Consider the following 19,783-nt stretch of genomic DNA (forward strand, 5'->3'; position numbering starts at 1 on the left):
AAAGGTCAAGAACAAAAAAAAATTATATGTGGTAAAATGATAATGGTTTCCAGACTCCCATCAATAATGTCTACCAAGCACTTGAATGTCTTTTTTGAAAGACCTCTTTGATAGGCAGTTATCATATAATTTGTTTTGTATTGACAATTTCACTCACAGGCACCTGACGTTATTTATTTTTATTAAAAGAAAAATAAGTAACGTCAGGTGCCTGTGATTTCACTGTACATTATTAATGAAACTAAGTGGAAACTAGATATCATTGAGACGGTGGCCATCTCAAAGGGCCCCGCTTTTAGCAATGAACATGAAAATTTAAGGTAGCTGAAAAGGGTTTATTTTGAAGGTGTTTGAGATTAAAGGGGACAAAAAGTAACTACCCCGGTACTCCCTGAAAAATAATTCAATTAAAAAATTTTTAGAAATGTATCCTCTAAGAAAATTGTTTCATATCCTCTATCAAAATATGGAAGGAAAATCACAAATCCTCCATACCCAGTCAATTTGTTTAAGGCTGAGTGGACTTAAGGGAAAGAAATTATGAACCGAATAAAGATTTTAAACATAGACGCTATTTTTGACCTTGACCCTTGACCTAGAAACTTTGTTCAAGGTCACTGCTCATTCACTGACCAATAGCACTCTGTGGGTGAAGTATGAGCCACAATGGACCGATAGGTGAGAAAATATGCTCCACACCAGTTTTCTACAGTAATTCTGCTATGACCTTAACCTTTGACCTAGAAACATGGTTCAAGGTCACTGCACATTCATTGACCAACAGCATTCTGTGATTGAAGTATGAGCCACATTGGAAAAAGGGGAGAGAAGATATGCTCCGAACAAGGATTTTTCATAAAATTCTGCTATGACCTTGACCTTTGACCTAGAAACATGGTTTAAGGTCACTGCATATTCATTGACCAACAGCACTCTGTGAGTGAAGTATGAGCCACATTGGTAAAAGGGGAGAGAAGAAATGCTCTGAACAAGGATTTTTCAAATACCGGGGTAATTTTGCTATGACCTTGACCTTTGACCTAAAAACATGGTTCAAGGTCACTGCACACTCATTACCTAAAGGCACTCTGTAGGTGAAGTATTAGCCAGATTCGACCAAGGAAAGAGAAGATATGCTCAGGACAAGACGGACGGACGAACAAACTGATCAAATTAAGTAGTACATGTACAAATATGTGATGTACATTATGTTGCTTGCTCTGTTCTGTACTCGCCTTTCTCTCTTAGCTGCTTGGGATTGCGGTTGTGTGGTGTTTAAGGTGTGTGTATGTTGCTTGTATTAAGTAGTACATGTACAAATATGTGATGTACATTATGTTGCTTGCTCTGTTCTGTACTCGCCTTTCTCTCTTAGCTGCTTGGGATTGCGGTTGTGTAGGTGTATTAGGTAGTACAAGTATGTGATGTATGTTGCGAATATACAGTATTATATGCATTCTGTACAGGCGCTCCTCAAGACTTTGACATTCATAGCAAATATGAACAACAGGGAGAGTATTTGTTGTGGATACCTGAAACATGCCAAGAAATGTTCCATTTAAATATGTTTATTTGTATTCAAATCTCCTTTCATGCATTAAATCAAAACTATTGTTATTTTTAACACCAGACAGTCAAAACTGCTTACAAATACTTTCACTTAAAGCAATATGAGCTGCATTTTTGAGAATTTTATTTTGCTGGTAAAATGCGTTATTATGATTTATCTGTACATAATCTAAACCCTTATGATCAATTAAACCAAAATAAAGTTTAAAAATGTTTCAGAAGAAATATTTCTGTACAACCGAATATACAGTATTATATAAGAAATCATTACTGTACAGGACGACAATAATTCAATTTTGCTTCAATCAAAGCGTATAAAATGTTCTTTCATAGCAAATATGAACAACAGAAGTTTATAAATGTTCTATTTTTCTGTTATTGAAATAGTTAATTACAAATTTGCAACATTTTTTCCGATGTCAAACATACAGCTCATATTGCTTTAATAATGCTGTCAAATGATTGGCTGTAGTCAATATTTCAGCAGAATGCGACCTATCAAATCTAGCCTTAATATTTCGACAGAACATGAAAGACCAATCAAATCTAGCCTTACTTGTTTTCTTTTCTCCATTGCTGGATGTCATCCATCGTGGCATCAAAGAAAACCCTGGAGGCCTCCTCTGTTGCCTGTTTATCATTAGGATGCACAACTGCAAGTGAAACAAGGTGTCCAAGTCCAGATTATTTTCAACCCTATCAGCATTCAGCAAGATTTACTGTTGCCTTAGCCATTAATTTCTATCATCACTTTTTAAAAAAATTAATGATCCAAATGTAAATATTTGCATAAAATCTGTTAGATGTATTAATATGCAAATAAATCAAGTAAGAACTAAACACACTTTCCTCTGAAAAGTGTCATCCATCTATAACTTACTGTCATCCATGTTATAGACTTCTCTAGGTGTGGCTGCCGCCTTGTTCATTGGAGGGATGATGGCGTTCTCAGGATTTGTGTCATTGTCTGTGGAGAGAGAAGTATTGCTTTAAAAAAGAATTCTTGTTGTATGAAATGTAATTTAATTCACATCAGAAATGGAGCTTGATACTTCAACTTAGACTGCTTTGTTGATAAACAAAGTTCTGACCAGTTTAATTTTTTCTTTACTCAGATTAGTTTGATTACAGAATTATCAGCTAAATTTTAGAGTACACATATGTACTAATTCTCAGATGCATGATGAGCAGCAAAATATTTCAATCACAGAATACACCTCAATTAAGCTATCACAGAATTCACCTAAATTAAGCTATCATTTAGCCTTACTAAACCATTTCTTATGTTTAATTTGAAATATTTCTGGTAGATGTAGTTCTAACTTCTATCTGATACCTTCCACCTGTTCTGAAGTAACAGAAGAGGCCTGACTAATGACAGAGCTCAGGGCCTTATCTAAGGCCTACTTTCCACCTGTACTGGTGTAACAGTTGATATTTGACAAATAACGGAGCTCAGGGCTGTATCTAGGGCCTACCTTCCACCTGTTCTGGAGTAACAGTAGAGGCCTGACTAATGACAGAGCTCAGGGCATTATCTAGGGCCTACCTTCCACCTGTACTGGAGTAACAGTTGAGGCTTGACTAATGACAGAGCTCAGGGCATTATCTAGGGCCTACCTTCCACTTGTACTGGAAACACAGTTGAGGCCTGATTAATGACAGAGCTCAGGGCATTATCTAGGGCCTACCTTCCACCTGTACTGGAGTAACAGTTGAGGCTTGACTAATGACAGAGCTCAGGGCTTTATCTAGGGCCTACCTTCCACCTGTACTGGAGTAACAGTTGAGGCTTGACTAATGACAGAGCTCAGGGCATTATCTAGGGCCTACCTTCCACCTGTACTGGAGTAACAGTTGACGCTTGACTAATGACAGAGCTCAGGGCTTTATCTAGGGCCTACCTTCCACCTGTACTGGAGTAACAGTTGAGGCTTGACTAATGACAGATCTCAGGGCATTATCTAGGGCCTACCTTCCAACTGCACTGGAGTAACAGTTGAGGCTTGACTAATGACAGAGCTCAGGGCTTTATCTAGGGCCTACCTTCCATTTGTACTGGAGTAACAGTAAGCCTCAACTAATGACAGAGCTTAGGGCTTTTTCTAGGGCCTACCTTCCAAATGTACTGGAGTAACAGTTGAGGCTTGACTAATGACAGAGCTCAGGGCATTACCTAGGGCCTACCTTCCACCTGTACTGGAGTAACAGCTGAGGCTTGACTAATGACAGAGCTCAGGGCATTATCTAGGGCCTACCTTCCACCTGTACTGGAGTAACAGTTGACGCTTGACTAATGACAGAGCTCAGGGCATTATCTAGGGCCTACCTTCCACCTGTACTGGAGTAACAGCTGAGGCTTGACTAATGACAGAGCTCAGGGCATTATCTAGGGCCTACCTTCCACCTGTACTGGAGTAACAGTTGAGGCTTGACTAATGACAGAGCTCAGGGCATTATCTAGGGCCTACCTTCCACCTGTACTGGAGTAACAGTTGAGGCTTGACTAATGACAGAGCTCAGGGCTTTATCTAGGGCCTACCTTCCACCTGTACTGGAGTAACAGTTGACGCTTGACTAATGACAGAGCTCATGGCTTTATCTAGGGCCTACCTTCCACCTGTACTGCTGTTACAGTTGAGGCCTGACTAATGACAGAGCTCAGGGCTTTATCTAGGGCCTACCTTCCACCTGTACTGGAGTAACAGTTGACACTTGACTAATGACTAGGGATGCTCATGGCTTTATCTCGAACGTCCGAGTATCCTACCTAAAATCGGTACTCGGTTACTCGGATGTATATTTTTAAATATTTCTAAGCTTATTTATTAATGCATTAAAACATCGGTTTTAAAACGTAAAATGTTCATTGCACTTGTACATACAGTAATTAGGGTTTCCTATGCCTCTAAATGACCGTTATCGCCTGTGGCAGTGTTTATACAGTAATTATCGTGACCAAACACCTGATGTACCTACCCGGGCTTTTCTCACCTTCGACTGTCGTCTTCCCTTATATTTAGTTTGCTTTAATTATTTGTTTTCATTGAACATCGTATAAGGTCCATTATATTTAAACAAATTAAATAATTTTGTCAATTCTCCAAGAAGCCGTAAATTCTCGGGAAAGAAGGATATGGAGATAACGAACAGAAAGAGACAGACGATATTGCACGTGCGATTGTTGATTTGGATGCATTTGATTACATGCCAATTAATGCAAATGCTTTAAAAATCTTATGTCCATCGTTGCTCTAAACTACAACATACCGTATCGTAATTCTATGAAATCTAGCATCAAAAAGTGTACGAAGATCGTATAAATCCGCTCTGTTATAGGATAACTTGATCAAGTTTATACCGTACATATAGCTCAGACAACTTATCACTTGGACATCAAACGCACCAAAGAGTTACATTACAATTACGGAACAGATTATTTTTTAAACAAAAACACTGTGAACCATTTCTGATTTTATTTCCCGTATTTGTCTGATAAATAAATTGAACTTAAAAAAATGTTAGATTAAATTTCGTCGGTTACAAAGTGGTCATAATTGTTACAACGCATTTGCAGGTAACCTCCCATCGGTTTTATTTCTACAAGAGTTTGAAATGTTTTACAGTTATCAATTAACTTGTTCATATTTATTTACACTTTTACCGAGTACCCGGGTACTCGATCGGAAAAACGTCCGAGTAACCGAGTATCAAAAATTGACCGATTTGACATCCATACTAATGACAGAGGTCAGGGCTTTATCTAGACCGATTTGACATCCCTACTAATGACAGAGGTCAGGGCATTATCTAGGGCCTACCTTCCACCTGTACTGGAGTAACAGTTGAGGCTTGACTAATGACAGATCTCAGGGCATTATCTAGGGCCTACCTTCCAACTGCACTGGAGTAACAGTTGACGCTTGACTAATGACAGAGCTCAGTGCATTATCTAGGGCCTACCTTCCACCTGTACTGGAGTAACAGTTGAGGCTTGACTAATGACAGAGCTCAGGGCATTATCTAGGGCCTACCTTCCACCTGTACTGGAGTAACAGTTGAGGCTTGACTAATGACAGAGCTCAGGGCTGTATCTAGGGCCTACCTTCCACCTTTACTGGAGTAACAGTTGAGGCCTGACTAATGACAGAGCCCAGGGCTTTATCTATGGCCTACCTTCCACCTGTACTGGAGTAACAGTTGAGGCCTGACTAATGACAGAGCTCAAGGCTTTATCTAGGGCCTTCCCCTTGATTTGGTTTTTCAGCCTTGATTCCAATGCCCTCTGCTTCTTTTTGCTTCCAAAGGCACTTGTAAGCATGTCATTCTACAACAGCATGAATTCATGTACAAATGTTTCATCATAAGAGAGTTAGCTGCAGCAAAGTAATTTTCAGCTCTATAATTTTTTATCAAATTCAGTACACTACATTGATTATTGATGCTTGTTCATTTAAAAAAATATATATTAAACAGATCTATATAGATGTACAGTCAATTCTTGAATTATCTCCATGCATTCAATTCATCACCATTTTCGTAATACCACCATGATTTTCCAAGAACGCTTTTCCTGCTATATAAAATTCTCTTTATAACGAAATTCTCTTTATAACGCCAAATTCGCATACCGCCATCCGCCACCCTGTTTTCAAAACAAACGTCCATTTTTAAGTGTCAATTATCTTGATATACTGCCACAGGTGCGTGCGGTCAGTGAAGCGCGGCTAATTGGTTGACGCTATCCCTGTTGTAAAGCATGCAAAGCCAGACAAGGTATACGCAATTAAATAATTAAAATAGAATTAAATGAACAAATAATTTTAATATGAACTGTCACAATGATGTTGTTCTGTTGTTTTGTTTAAAAAATCATTTAGTCACAGCTTCGCCACTAAAGGGGTAGTTGTGAAAGTACGCCAAATACAATATTATTTTGATGATCTCTGCTTTAAACAATGCAAAGTTTGCCTAAAAATAATTATACGGTATAAATTGTGAACGTTTCACTAACAATGATGCCATAAACAATAAATTTATTCAAGAAATCATTTTACTTACTGTCAGCAATAAATCACAATCGACCCAGCATGTTTTTTTTTTTAAGATCAGACGTGCCGATTTACATGTACATAGATGCACATGTACTTGTCTTTATTTCATAACTGCACATTTTGATTTAAAGAAATCGTACATAAAAAATTACTTGAAGTATTTCAAAATTTAAAAATATGTTTTATATACATGTACATGTAATTATAAGAATAGAAACCCTTTATGGTATTTCTAAGAACGGCAACTCTACTTCTCGTTTCCTCAAAGATGGGAAATTCAATTCATAAAAACCGCCATATATATCTAAATCACAAAAGGTGGCGGTTTATCGAGAATTAACTGTACATGTATAAATAAAGTTAAATTTTCTTTTGTGTGTGTGTGTGTTTTCTTACAGCCAATTTTCATGACAATCTTCTCAACAAGGGACCAGTACTGTACAAGATGTATTTTCAGATTATCTACCTTTTCTTTAAAGCTCTTTTCTGACACTGATGAGGGTAACGTAAGTTTCTCTTCGTCATCATCAATATCTAAAAAAAACAATATAAATAATAAGGAAGCAACAGTTCATTTTCAATATTTATTTAAAATTTTTATTTTTAAGAATAAACAAGATTTAAAATATTTTCCTATTTTTATTTTTTCTGTGTCCTTACTGTAAAACGTCAAATTCATATTTTATATTGGACACAAAAAAGAACAGTATTAAACAAAAAATATATTAAATCAATGCAATAAAATGAAAAGTACTTTACAAGTTTCCGATTTACCTGAAGGTTTGGGGTGCATTTGAAATATTTCTGTGTCACAAATCCTCATCTTCCCTGTGGTTTTGTACAGCTTTTAAGAATTAGATGAAAACATTTGACATCGTCTTTAAAAACATAATACAATAAAGTCTAGAAAACGATTGACCAAGCCATGTTGCACAATTCATCGCGGGAAATCTGATTTATATTATATAGATTAAACCATTTTATCATTTGTTTTGTTTAAAAACTGAATGAATATTTTGAATTATTGCTTCTAGGCTAAATCAGCAAAGATCCCTCTTCACAAGGAGCCAATCCAAGCAAAATGATGAGCATGAAAAATATTTGAATTTGTACAATTTATGTCAAAGATAAGGTGTTTCTGTCTTCTTCTTTGCTGTTGATATTTAAGATTAATTACTGTAGGTACCTGATTTCATTTAAGGCTTATAATATACATGCATATTACATGAACGATATCGATAAAAAGAACGCGCGCAATGCTACCGCTTTTACAATCTCCCTCTTTTTCATCACAATAGGTTAACATGTATGCAAGTGTATTTCATAAAAGAACTACATTACCGGTATGTATACCTAAAAACTGATGCATTATCAAATGTTTTCTGTTATTTTATTACTCAACACTTCTTAAGAATTAGGCCTAGAAAAAAAAATATGTTTGTTTCCGCTTTCCCGACCGACCCTAATTTATAGTGCCGACCCTAAATGTTTTTTTAATGCTTTTGTCCCATGATGTGCAAGATTTCAACCAGGGAATTATAGCCTCCAACTTTGCAAGCTTTTCAAGACAGAAAGAAGTTTGGGTCACCTTTCTATTATAAGTTAAGTCACAGTGATGCTTGAAAACACCATTTCTTTTGTCATTAATGTTACTTCTATACACGTTTTGATTAAAGAAGCAAAAAAAATTTTTTCAAAAAAAAAAAAATTGCCTACCTACCTACCCTATATTTTTTCAGCCTGAAAGTGGAAACAAACATATTTTTTTCTAGGCCTTACAATTCATTAAAAAAAGATGAAGAGTAAATATTAATTTTATAATTGATACTCACTTGCAGTTTCTCTGAACTGTACTGGCTAGTGGACCATAATTCTGTCCAACATATGACATTTCACTTGTCTCTGCAACCTGAAGTAATCCAATTTGTGTAAAAAAAAAAAGGGGGGGGTTAAAAAGATGTGGTGATCATGATGATAGTCTGTATTAATTAAAAAACAGTATATGAACATGAAGTTCTGTGGTCGGTTTACATGTCACCAATCCACTTGGTTTTATATCATTAATCCAAATACAATTTTTTAAAATGATCTTTTTAAAAACAAAGTGCAATAGGAAACATGGCTACACTATGTGCCTAGAAGTTTGCACTTTGGAAAACTGATTTTTTTCAGATGTGTGACACATGAGATATACAATGTACCTGTGCTACTGTCCTATAGCTCTTTGAAGATATATGTGTCATAAAAACATTATTTTTTCTACATAATTAATATACATGTATGACAAAATAAAATCTATCATCAGTCTGAATTTGGGAAACATCTATATACATGTATTTATGTACACATGTACTAATTTATATTTTATCAGTTTTATAAGATACACTTACCAGCATCTTCTTATCCTTCAGTTTTCTGTCATCTTGAACTCCTTGAAAATATCCAAAATGTATCTTCTTCGCACATGTGTCATCTAATTTGCCATTGGTGAAATGTGCTGCAAAAATTGCGAACAAATTACCAAATATGCTTTATGCTTCAATCGTTTTGGAGCACTTAGCACATACAACATGTATATGTCTATTTTTATTCACCAGCCAAGGGCCTTCTAGGGGCTTTAACTAATATTTTGGACTAGTGAGTAGACTGCGTGTTAGTAGATTTAATATTGAACTGTGTAGTTACATAATAATAATTTAAATATGTCTCTGATAAATGCTAAGTACTTTGAAAGGCCTTATTTAAAAGTTATCGAAAAGAACAAATTTACCCAACACAACTTTTTCATTTTTCTTGTAAGATAATCTTACGCTATCCATATTTTCAACATCGGAACATGTGCTTCTTCTCTATTTAGATACCGGATATTTTCATGAGCTACGAAATACCAGAGATTTCATGGTAAGACCTATAAATCCCGGTATGACAAAACGCTTCTGAAGTGGATTTTTTATGCCCCCGTAATCGAAGATTCGGGGTATACAGTTTTTGTTGTATCCGTCCGTCTTTCTAGCTGTCTATCTGTTTGTCCTCAAAGACTCGAATCTTGCCCATAACTTTTGATTTAGTGGAACTATGCCTTTCATATTCACATGAGTATTCCTTGTGACAAGACCTTTCTCTGGGTACCACCATTTGACCTTTTGACCTACTTTAAAAAAAAGAATTAACCTTTGCCATAAATATTAAACAGTTAGTGTTAAGGCTTTCATACTTTACATATGTAATTCTTGTGACAAGACCTTTCTTTAGAAACCAACAACCTTGACCCTTCCACCTTGACACTGGAGTTTGATCTACCTGTCAAAAATTAATCCTTGGCCATAACTTTTGAACAGGTAGTGCTAGGGCTGTCGTATTTCACAATTGTATTTCTTGTGAGAAGACCTTACTTTGGGTGGAGCAGCATATTTAATTTGCGTTTAAGAAAAGTTTAATTAATCTTCGCTATGTTGCCATCAGTCACAAACACACCTTGTTTATTCATGTTTTAGGCCTAAGGGACAACCAATAGTACTAATAAATTGATTGGGAGAGTGCAAATTTTATCTTTGCAAGTAATTCCGAGATGACCAGGGAGATCTTATATTTCTGGGGGGAAAAAAGAAACGCCCAACTGGAAGAAATGCGTATCACTACAAAATTCGCCGAAGAACCAGCAAGGAAGATAAATAGAATAATGATCTTGATTTACTCTTTTCTGCGGAAAGATCCCGCACCTCAGATCTCCAGATTTCCGCATTATTCCGCATTTTTTCCTCATTTTAATATGGAAAAAATGTGGAAAAAAATACGGAGAAAATTAACAATACGGAAAAGCAGAAAATATACAGAAATAATCCGGAAAATAAACGGAAATAATACGGAGAATTGGACTTAGTCTATTTTTCATCTGGAAAAATATTGAACTCTTAACTTAGAATATTTTTCATCTGGAAAAAATACGGAGCTCTGGACTTAGAATTTTTTCGTCAAGAACAAGATGTGTTTGTGAGACACAGTAGCACCTGGCGGCAACATTAAGTTCTAAAAAGCAATTTTTAGCAAATGGGTCTCAGTCAAGGTCACACAATCATTGTTCTTGGTGTCATTTGAAAGCACTTTATTAGTATAGTATGCATACCAAATATTAATTCTCTATCATCTATGGTTCAAAAGTTATGGTGAAAATTCGAAAAAAGCTATATTTAGCACAAAGGTCACAGTCAAGGTCACAAGGTCATTGACAGTGGTGTCAGTTGAAGGTGCCTAATTAGTGGAGTATGCATACCAAATATGAAGTCTCTATCTCTCACCGTTCAGAAGTTATGGCGAAAAAGCTATTTTTAGCATAAAGGTCACAGTCATGGTCACAAGGTCATTGACCTTGGTGTCAGTTGAAAGTGCCTAATTAGTGGAGTATGCATACCAAATATGAAGTCTCTATCTCTCACGGTTCAGAAGTTATGGCGAAAGTTCGAAGAAGCTATTTTTAGCATAAAGGTCACAATCAAGGTCATAAGGTCATTGACCTTGGTGTCAGTTGAAAGTTTTTTTGTAGTGGAGTATCCATACCAAATATGAAGTCTCTAAGTCTCATGGTTCAAAAGTTATGGCGAAGGTTAAAGTTGACAACAGACAAACAAACAGACAGACATACAGCTAAACAGACAGAGAGGACAAAAACAATATGCGCCCCGAAAAAATTTGGGTGCATAAAAACTGTCTTGGAGTTAACAGCAGTTCTTTGTTTCTCCTGAATGTTATGTACAATTTGATCGGGATCGGAAGAATGTTTCAAAAAGTCGGGCTCAGTGATCAATTAATTTAAACAACAGACCGCCAAAATTTAACCTTGGCCTCCATGTTGCAACGTCTGCTCTGCCTAAAGGAAGAAGTTTGTTGACCAGACAGCCTGAGATCGTATTGCTGTATCAACCAAAAGATGCAGATACACGTATTTCATATGCGGTAGGTCAGTCATATTTTTTTTTAACATATGTGTCACTGATGATGAAAATAAATACTCGAGGCCTAGGACTGAGCTACCAGGCTACGTACGTTTCAGCCAATATGCCCATGATTCAAATCTTTCAATCAGCTCATAGAATTTTATTATGGTTAACCACAATTAAAGGTGTTAATTTTGGGGAGCCATGGGCTGTAATCTCTCGCAATGATTTACCATACATTTTGTTTTTTTTGGTAGCGTCTGTGCATGAGGAGGAGATTTCTGAAAAAGAATAAGTGCTTATTCAACTTACTGCGATATTAACGGGCTTAAAGCTTGGTCCATGGATGGTTATGTTTGAGGTATATATATTCTTTTTTTTCTTTTTTTATTGCTTGTTTAATTAAAAACAGTCAACTATGATTGTCATTATTATAAATAATATTTTAAACAAATTGATATAAAATTGAAGAACCCAAACTTGTGTTTATAAAAAGATTTTAAAAGGAATAAAAGCAATGAATTTAAATTTTATTAATATTGCACCATTATAATTTAAGTACTTTTTTTTTTTAATTGATAGGATTTGCCAATTCGACCGCAAGTGCTGCTGCAAGAAATTAAACATGCAGAGACCTTACAAATTACAAAGACGTCTGAAGAAAATTTTTATTGGACAGATGGGTGTAAAGCACAGACCTGAGATATAAATTGAATTGTGAGAAATATGAATCAGGGATGCAGGTAGAAAATGGCAAATGTGATCCAGATTGATAAAAAAATGTCTAAAATTTTTTCTTGTTTTGTAAATATTCAATGCTATGTCAATTGTTATTTTTTCCCCAATACCTAATAGTGTTGAACATTTCACTCCCACTTTTGCTTAAATATAATGAATAAATTTCCATTTATTTAATATGAATATTAAAAAATGCCACATTTTTTCCATGATGAACTTGTGGCTCAAATAAGAGTTCCAGTTTTTTTTCCATACATGCTCCTATTTGTTTGTCAAAGATATAAGATCCAATACATTGCTCATGAACATAATGTGTAATTTTGTTCATTCATTTATATGTTTTTTTCTCATAATGATATAATAAATTGTATATAATTTTGCACATTGTTGATGGTTTTGTAAATATTTATGTATGTATGCATCATGTAGCGGTTTTATTAGCCATTTTATAACTATGTGATTAACTCCGTATTTTCTCCAGATTTCCGTATTTCCGCATTTTATCAACCAAGTAAATACCTCCATATTTTGTATATATGGAAATGCGGAAATCTGGAGAGAATACGGAAAAAGAGTCCAAATACTCCCATCCACATTTTCTCCATATTTTGAATACGGAGAAAATCTGGAAATTTGAATCTACGAAAATCTGGAATGAATGCGGAAAATTAGTCCAAATACTCCCGTCCGCATTTTTTCCTTATTTTGAATAAGGAAAAAATGTGGAGATCTGAGGTGCGGGATTGCAGTCAGACTAAAACTGAAGGAGGAGTGCCTTTTAAAAGAATATTACAGAAAATTCTTGTTTTTAGTAAACTTGGCAACACCATTTAACGAAATAAAAATTGATAAACGGAATTATACACCTAATGTAGTCTACTTCTGTGCCACTTGTTACACTGAAAATCTAAACAAACTGTTCATCAAAATCAAATGAGTTTAGTCTACTTGTTTGTCAAATTATACCTAAAGCAGATTAAAACTTTAGGAGGAGTACCTCAGTGTTTTGAAAGTATTTCAAAGAGAAATTTCTACTTTTAGTTACCAATTGTTTAACTGTTCATCAAAAACCGATACATAGAATAATATATCTTAGTGTAGTCTACTTGTATACCGTTATATTAAAATCAGACCAAAAGAGTAGGAGTAGCATTTTAAATAAAAAATGTTTACAGACAGACAAACGATGGGTACCTTTCTATTGCATTACAAGCTCTTTTGGTCTCTTACCAGCAGATCTAAAAATCACAGAAAATTTATTCTTAGTAACCGTGGCAACACTTCAACAAAATAAAAAAAACAAGAGGCCAAGGGGCCACATCGCTCACCTGAGCACTGATCTGCTAGGAAAAAGCACAAATCAGATCTGAGTTGAAAAGTTTACGGGGGGGGGGGGGGGGGGGGCTTGAATTTTAATACTACCTGAGAAAGCCTCCATATCAATACAGCATATAATTTTGATGTTCTTGTGAAAAAGATATAAAGATTTTTTTAAACATTTTGTTTGTAAATATTATTTCTTAATAATTTGAATTTGATTCCCCATTGTTTCCCTCCCTACCTCAGAGGGTAATGATTTGAACAAATTTAAATCTACATGAGGATACTTACATGTCAATATGATTAAACATAGCTTTTCTGTTCTTGGGATTTTTCCCTTTATTTTCCTATGTAAAACTTTGATCAACCATTGACACCCCCACTACCCTACCCTTGTGGGTTATGATTTGAACAAATTTAATTCAACACTACCTGAGGATGCTTCCATATAAATATCACTTATCATGGCTTTGCTATTCTTTAGAAAAAGATATTTTAGTATATTTTAATGTAAAACTTGGACTCCCATTGTGGCCCCACCCTATCTCTGGGGGTTATGATTTGTACAAACTAGAATCTACACTACATGAGGATGCTTATATATGAATATCACTAATCATGGCTTTGCAGTACTTGAGAAGAAGATTTTTAAAGATTTCCCTATTACTATGTAAAACTTTGATCGGCCATTGTGACCCCACCCTACCCCTGGGGATCATGATTTGAACAAATTTGAATCTACACTACCTGAAGATGATTCAACATGAGTTTCATCTTTCCTGTCCCTATGAATCTTGAGAAGAAGATTTTTAAAGATTTTTCCCATGTAAAATTTTGATCGGCCATTGTGGCCCCATCCTACCCCCTGGGGATCATGATTTGAACAAACTTGAATCTACACTACCTGAAGATGATTCAACATGAGTTTCATCTTTCCTGTCCCTATGAATCTTGAGAAGAAGATTTTTAAAGATTTTTCCCATGTAAAATTTTGATCGGCCATTGTGGCCCCATCCTACCCCCTGGGGTCATGATTTGAACAAACTTGAATCTACACTACCTGAAGATGATTCAACATGAGTTTCATCTTTCCTGTCCCTATGAATCTTGAGAAGAGATTTTTTTAAAGATTTTTCCTATATATTCCCATGTAAAATTTTGATCGGCCATTGTGGCCCCATCCTACCCCCTGGGGTCATGATATGAACAAACTTGAATCTACACTACCTGTGGATGATTCCACACGAGTTTCATCTTTCCTGTCCCTATGGATCTTGAGCAGAAGATTTTTTTAAAATGCCATTAATTTTTCACTAATTCATACTGTAATTATCTCCCCTTGGAAGAGGGTGTAACCCTTCATTTGAACAAACTTGAATCCCCTTTACCAAAGGATACTTTGTAGCAAGTTTGGTTGCAACTGGCCCAGTGGTTCTTGAGAAGAAGATGAAAATGTGAAAAGTTTACAACAACAACGCCAACGACGACAGACAACAGACAAATTTTGATCAAAAAAAAAAGCTCACTTGAGTCTTTTGTCTCAGGTGAGCTAAAAACTGGTCCATAGAATTATTCATCTTATTTAAGTCTTCTTGTGTTCCGAGTTAATATTCATTTTCACTTACCACGGAATTTTGATTAAGCATTCTCCTAACAAATCCCTGGACTTTTGGTGAAATCAAAACTCAGAACTGTTTTTAACACTTGATCTTCAATCTGACTACAAAATTTGTCTCCCAGTGCATGATGGATTAGATAGGTTTCACTGTAAATGTGTCCAAGAATTCCTCCAAACCACAAGTACACAAGGTATAATTGAAATAATACTTTTATTGAAGTAAAGTTTTCAAAGAAGTATATACGTTATCGGGAGACCATTATATCATGTAAAATTGCCTTTTCTCAGCTGCATTTCCAATAACTTCATGTGTGTGATTCCTTTGTGTTCTATAGCATTATATATGCTTTATCATAATAACCATAGACTGCAAATACATGTATGCAAACATATTGCATTATTTTGCTTGTTCAAATTCAAAATCAAGCCCATTTCTTCTTTAAAAAAAACAGTTTACAAAGAAGATGAGAGAATAAGGCAAGGAAAGTGCCTATTGGGTGAAAAATACGAAAGTGAAAAATATACTGGGGATATTTCCTTTAACATTAGAGGAAACTTTACATAAAATATCCACAATTTGCATTTTATACATTTAAAGCTATAGGCATTTTAAATGCCTCGTCCTCTCACCTCCTTTAACCAACATTTTTATCTGGGAATGAACATGTTCTTACAATAGTGTATTTCAATTTCTGTACATCACAGACTAACTAGCATATTCATAAACAGCTCCATAACCAAAGGCAACAGGCAAATTTAAAATTAGCATATTCCCAAATAGCCCTACCTCCTTAGGTCACAAGCTAATTAGCATATTCACAAATAGGCCTGCCTCCATAGGTCACAGACTTATTACTGTATTTCAACAGAAGACCAATTACATGTATGATATCACACATTTTAGCAATGATTATAAATTACCAATGACAATGTGGAAAGTGTTTAAATATTTTTCATTACAACAAATACACAGTAGTTATATCTACAATAACTAACCCTTGCAAAAATAGACACCCCACTATTGTATCTAATAAAACATCATATAGTCACATAAGACAATAAAAAGTTGATTTCTTTACATCATAGTTATATAATTTTATGCATATATATCTCATCATAAATATATATTACCATTAATGATATGCATTTTCTGTTTGGAACATATACATTTTTGAAATGTTACAAATAGTCCACAAATATTCATCACAATCTAATTCCAGGCATGCACATTTATGCACATCCTTTACATCTGCTTTTTCTCATATACTAAGCTATCAATACACATAAAAACTACATGTATACTGTAAACATCTCCTACAAATCATTGTACTTAAAAAATAAAGCATCTGTACCTACATATACAACAAATACAGTGACATGTTGTGACACTAACAAGACATAATACTTCAACATAATGACTTATTTGGCTTACCTCAGTCAAATTACTTTCTCTGTTTAAAAAATGAATAAAGAGAGACCTGTTTTTAAAATATCTATTTATTGTAACTAGACAGAATCCACTGTTAATAATCCAGTAAAATTGAGACTCTTTCATTGCTCCATTCTGACCCAATTTATACTGAAAGGATTAAGAAACGCATATTAAACTTTTGAGTTAAATTAAAACAATTATTTCATATATGTTTTTCAGCATTTTTATTATACATTTTTATTCATCTTTAATCAACAAGTTACCAAAATATTTTGCGATTTTGATTGATAGTTCCTGAGATATTGATATCAATATGGTGACACCCCCCAAAAATTAAACTAAAAATTCTTACAATCTCCCTTTCGCATCAGTAACAAACTTGATTTTTCTGTGCATTGTGTTCACCAGAGCATTTATTTTTTCAAAGCATTGTCAGTCAACCCTTCCGACGGTAGTCTAAATGGCTGAGATTAGCTGTATTATTCCAAAGTTAACAAATCCCCCCGCTCAATCGAATCCCGCAAATTTTCGATTTAGGATAGAATATAGTTACAGAACCCAGCAGGTTTGGTACTTGTGAATGTTTGTAAAAAAGTATCGACAAATATTAGCTACATTTTTCTAGTGTAAACATAGAAAACATTACGCAAACAACGTGAACGTGCGCGTTTGAGAGTAAAATCGACGTAAGCTAGCCATGCTCGCGGCCCAAATTAGAGCGGAGAGTTTCTGTCAGTTTAGGGTGAAAAAAGTGAGTATGTTTGTCTGCTGTATAAATATCAGTTTCGGTGATAATGCCTTGACAATAACCGAGGTGGCGTGATGAAAAGCCCTATCTTGTTGTGATGTTGGTACGCGCCAACGTCACTGTCATGGTTGGTTGGAAACATTTTAAGTTCACTCTCTGACAACCAAAAAACACTTTTATTTGGTTGAAAAGTTGAAAGCAATCTGTACATCATTATGTTTTTGCCTTTTTATTCACTTATGCAATATTGAATTCAATTACTAAACCCACAGTAGATTTGTCAGCCATACCACGATTGCAAGAAATTTATACTGACTGCAAATATGCAAAAACGATGTTTATAATTCTAATGCATAGTATGGTACTACAAAATTTTATTACAAAATTATCATCATTAACATGCACGTGTTTTTGACTTTTTATCATTTCCCCTACGTGACGCCATACATTTCATGGTTGAGTATTTTTGACTAGTGATTTTAGTGCAAAGTAACCAAAATAAACATCTGACCAATTTTCACAATTGTCGGTCACATAGTCAGAAAATTTTCCCATATCATGTTCTTGTGCGTTTCTTTTTCCTTTCAGTATATAATACATGTACCTAAAAAAAAATCTGTACTATGTGAGACCATCAAAATATCCATATTCCTGTAAACTTTGACCTGTAATTGTACACTTTCTACATTTCGTCTCTCTTTTTTAAAACTATTTTCTTCAAGAGATCTTGAATACCCCCCCCCCCCCCCAATATCTCCTTCAAAAAAGAACTTTCATAACCCCATCCTACTTTCTTAGATGAGACTGGAGGACCCTCACTTGCACATAATTAATGCTTTGTGCCTATTAATTTACAATATATATAGTATTTTTGGAGATGGGAATGAAAGTGTAAAAAGTTTAAAGATAACTTAAGGCATTCAAAACAGACAGATATACAATTAGATGGATACTGGTCACACTTAAATCAGAAGAGTTCTCGTAAACCTTTGGAAAGGGTGAACACTGTTAAGTAAATAGGGGATGATGGCACAACTCCTCATACATGTATATCAATAAAACTGAAATTGAAACAGATACAATATTTATAGATTGTAGAACAAACTAATAAACAATATCCATTTGCATGCACCACAATATACCAACAGTCTGCAAAGATTTCAAAATTCTCTAAACATTGAACAATTGTAAATTCCAATGTGTAGAAACACTTTCTACTTGAAAAGAAATAAAGAAAATGAGGCATGGAATGTGCATGTATCAGTATTTTAACATAGATTAAAAAACCAAATGTGACACTCAGGAATAGTTACATCTGAACATATGTATATTAGAACTGTCCTGACAGCACTAAAGCCCCTTGCTAGACTCTTTAGATATCCAATTATTACGGAAATGATTCAGCTGTCATCTGCCAAAGTTGTTGTCAAATATTAATCTTACAGCCATGACTAACTGCTGGTTAACACTTGAACTCGTGTATTGAATGTATACTGCTATGGTTTGAACAAAACCTGACACTTCCTAATCCAGTGATATCGTCCTGATGGTATTGACTCAAGACCATGGCCTACTCTCTGGGCAATATTAAAGTTATGTCCAGATCATTTATCTACTGTGCTTCCATAACAAAGTTAAAAATCTCAAGAATTTTTGCTCCAGAAGCCAGTGACCTTGACCTTGTACCAATGGCCGTGGTTTAGTGCAATGACACATCCTCTTATAGAAAAAACAAAAAGAAACAACTTCAAAATGATTCTCAATTATAAGTCAGAACCATGATACAAAAAAGAATGAACATAAAGCCATGAGAAATAACCCATCCCCCCCCAAAAAAAAACCTTCCACAAGGATGCAGGGGTGTGCAATTAGAAAAAATTTATTACTAGCCCACGGGCTAGTGGCAGCTATAAAGTTACTAGCCCCAAGTAAAAAGTTACTAGCCCAAATATAGGGGCAAAAATTTAAATAAAATGAAATTAACTGTTGAAGAAGTCAGGGTACTGAGTTAATTCTTTTCAAAATTAATGTATAATTCTCACTATAAAATTTTAAAATCATGTTTAAATTATCATGAAAGAAAATTAAAATGAATTTAAATAAATTATCCTCCCTTTTTCTGAACATTGCACTAGCAGCAGCTCATTTAGAATGAAATTAAATTCATTTTGTTTTCATGTTTAATCATTAAATACACTAGAAATATATTTTATGTGTGTCACAAAACACTTATTTTTCAGTTGATTGAGTGATCGTAAATATTTTAATGAGATATCTGCATGTATTTACCATAAACGAAGGAAAACGAAGGAATAGAGGAAATTCGGATTAAGAAAAAAAAAACGATCGTTTTTGGAAGTAAACAAGTCATGT

General features: G+C 34.8%; 1 protein-coding gene and 1 long non-coding RNA gene across 2 annotated transcripts in view; one reads left to right on the top strand and one right to left on the bottom strand.

Moving 5' to 3' along the window:
* LOC134239051 (DNA-directed RNA polymerase I subunit RPA49-like) overlaps positions 1-9,509 on the bottom strand; it is a 17,356-nt gene extending 7,847 nt beyond the window's left edge. Inside the window, 10 exon segments of the mRNA XM_062721196.1 lie at positions 1,363-1,532; positions 2,126-2,222; positions 2,450-2,536; positions 5,746-5,896; positions 7,090-7,157; positions 7,398-7,467; positions 8,212-8,215; positions 8,456-8,532; positions 9,014-9,120; positions 9,394-9,509. Of these exon segments, the coding sequence (XP_062577180.1) occupies positions 1,363-1,532; positions 2,126-2,222; positions 2,450-2,536; positions 5,746-5,896; positions 7,090-7,157; positions 7,398-7,467; positions 8,212-8,215; positions 8,456-8,532; positions 9,014-9,120; positions 9,394-9,442 (880 nt within the window). The 5' untranslated portion in view covers positions 9,443-9,509.
* Positions 9,510-11,368: 1,859 nt separating this feature from the next.
* LOC134239044 (uncharacterized) lies at positions 11,369-12,671 on the top strand. Its single transcript, XR_009986141.1, has 3 exons — positions 11,369-11,573; positions 11,812-11,915; positions 12,137-12,671. It is a non-coding gene; the product is annotated as an uncharacterized LOC134239044 (long non-coding RNA).
* Positions 12,672-19,783: the final 7,112 nt, after the last annotated feature.

The sequence above is a fragment of the Saccostrea cucullata genome, unplaced genomic scaffold, assembly GCF_032062105.1.
Source record: "Saccostrea cucullata isolate Sc308-1 unplaced genomic scaffold, CSIRO_AGI_Scuc_v1 ctg149, whole genome shotgun sequence".
Taxonomy (NCBI): Eukaryota; Metazoa; Mollusca; class Bivalvia; order Ostreida; family Ostreidae; genus Saccostrea; species Saccostrea cuccullata.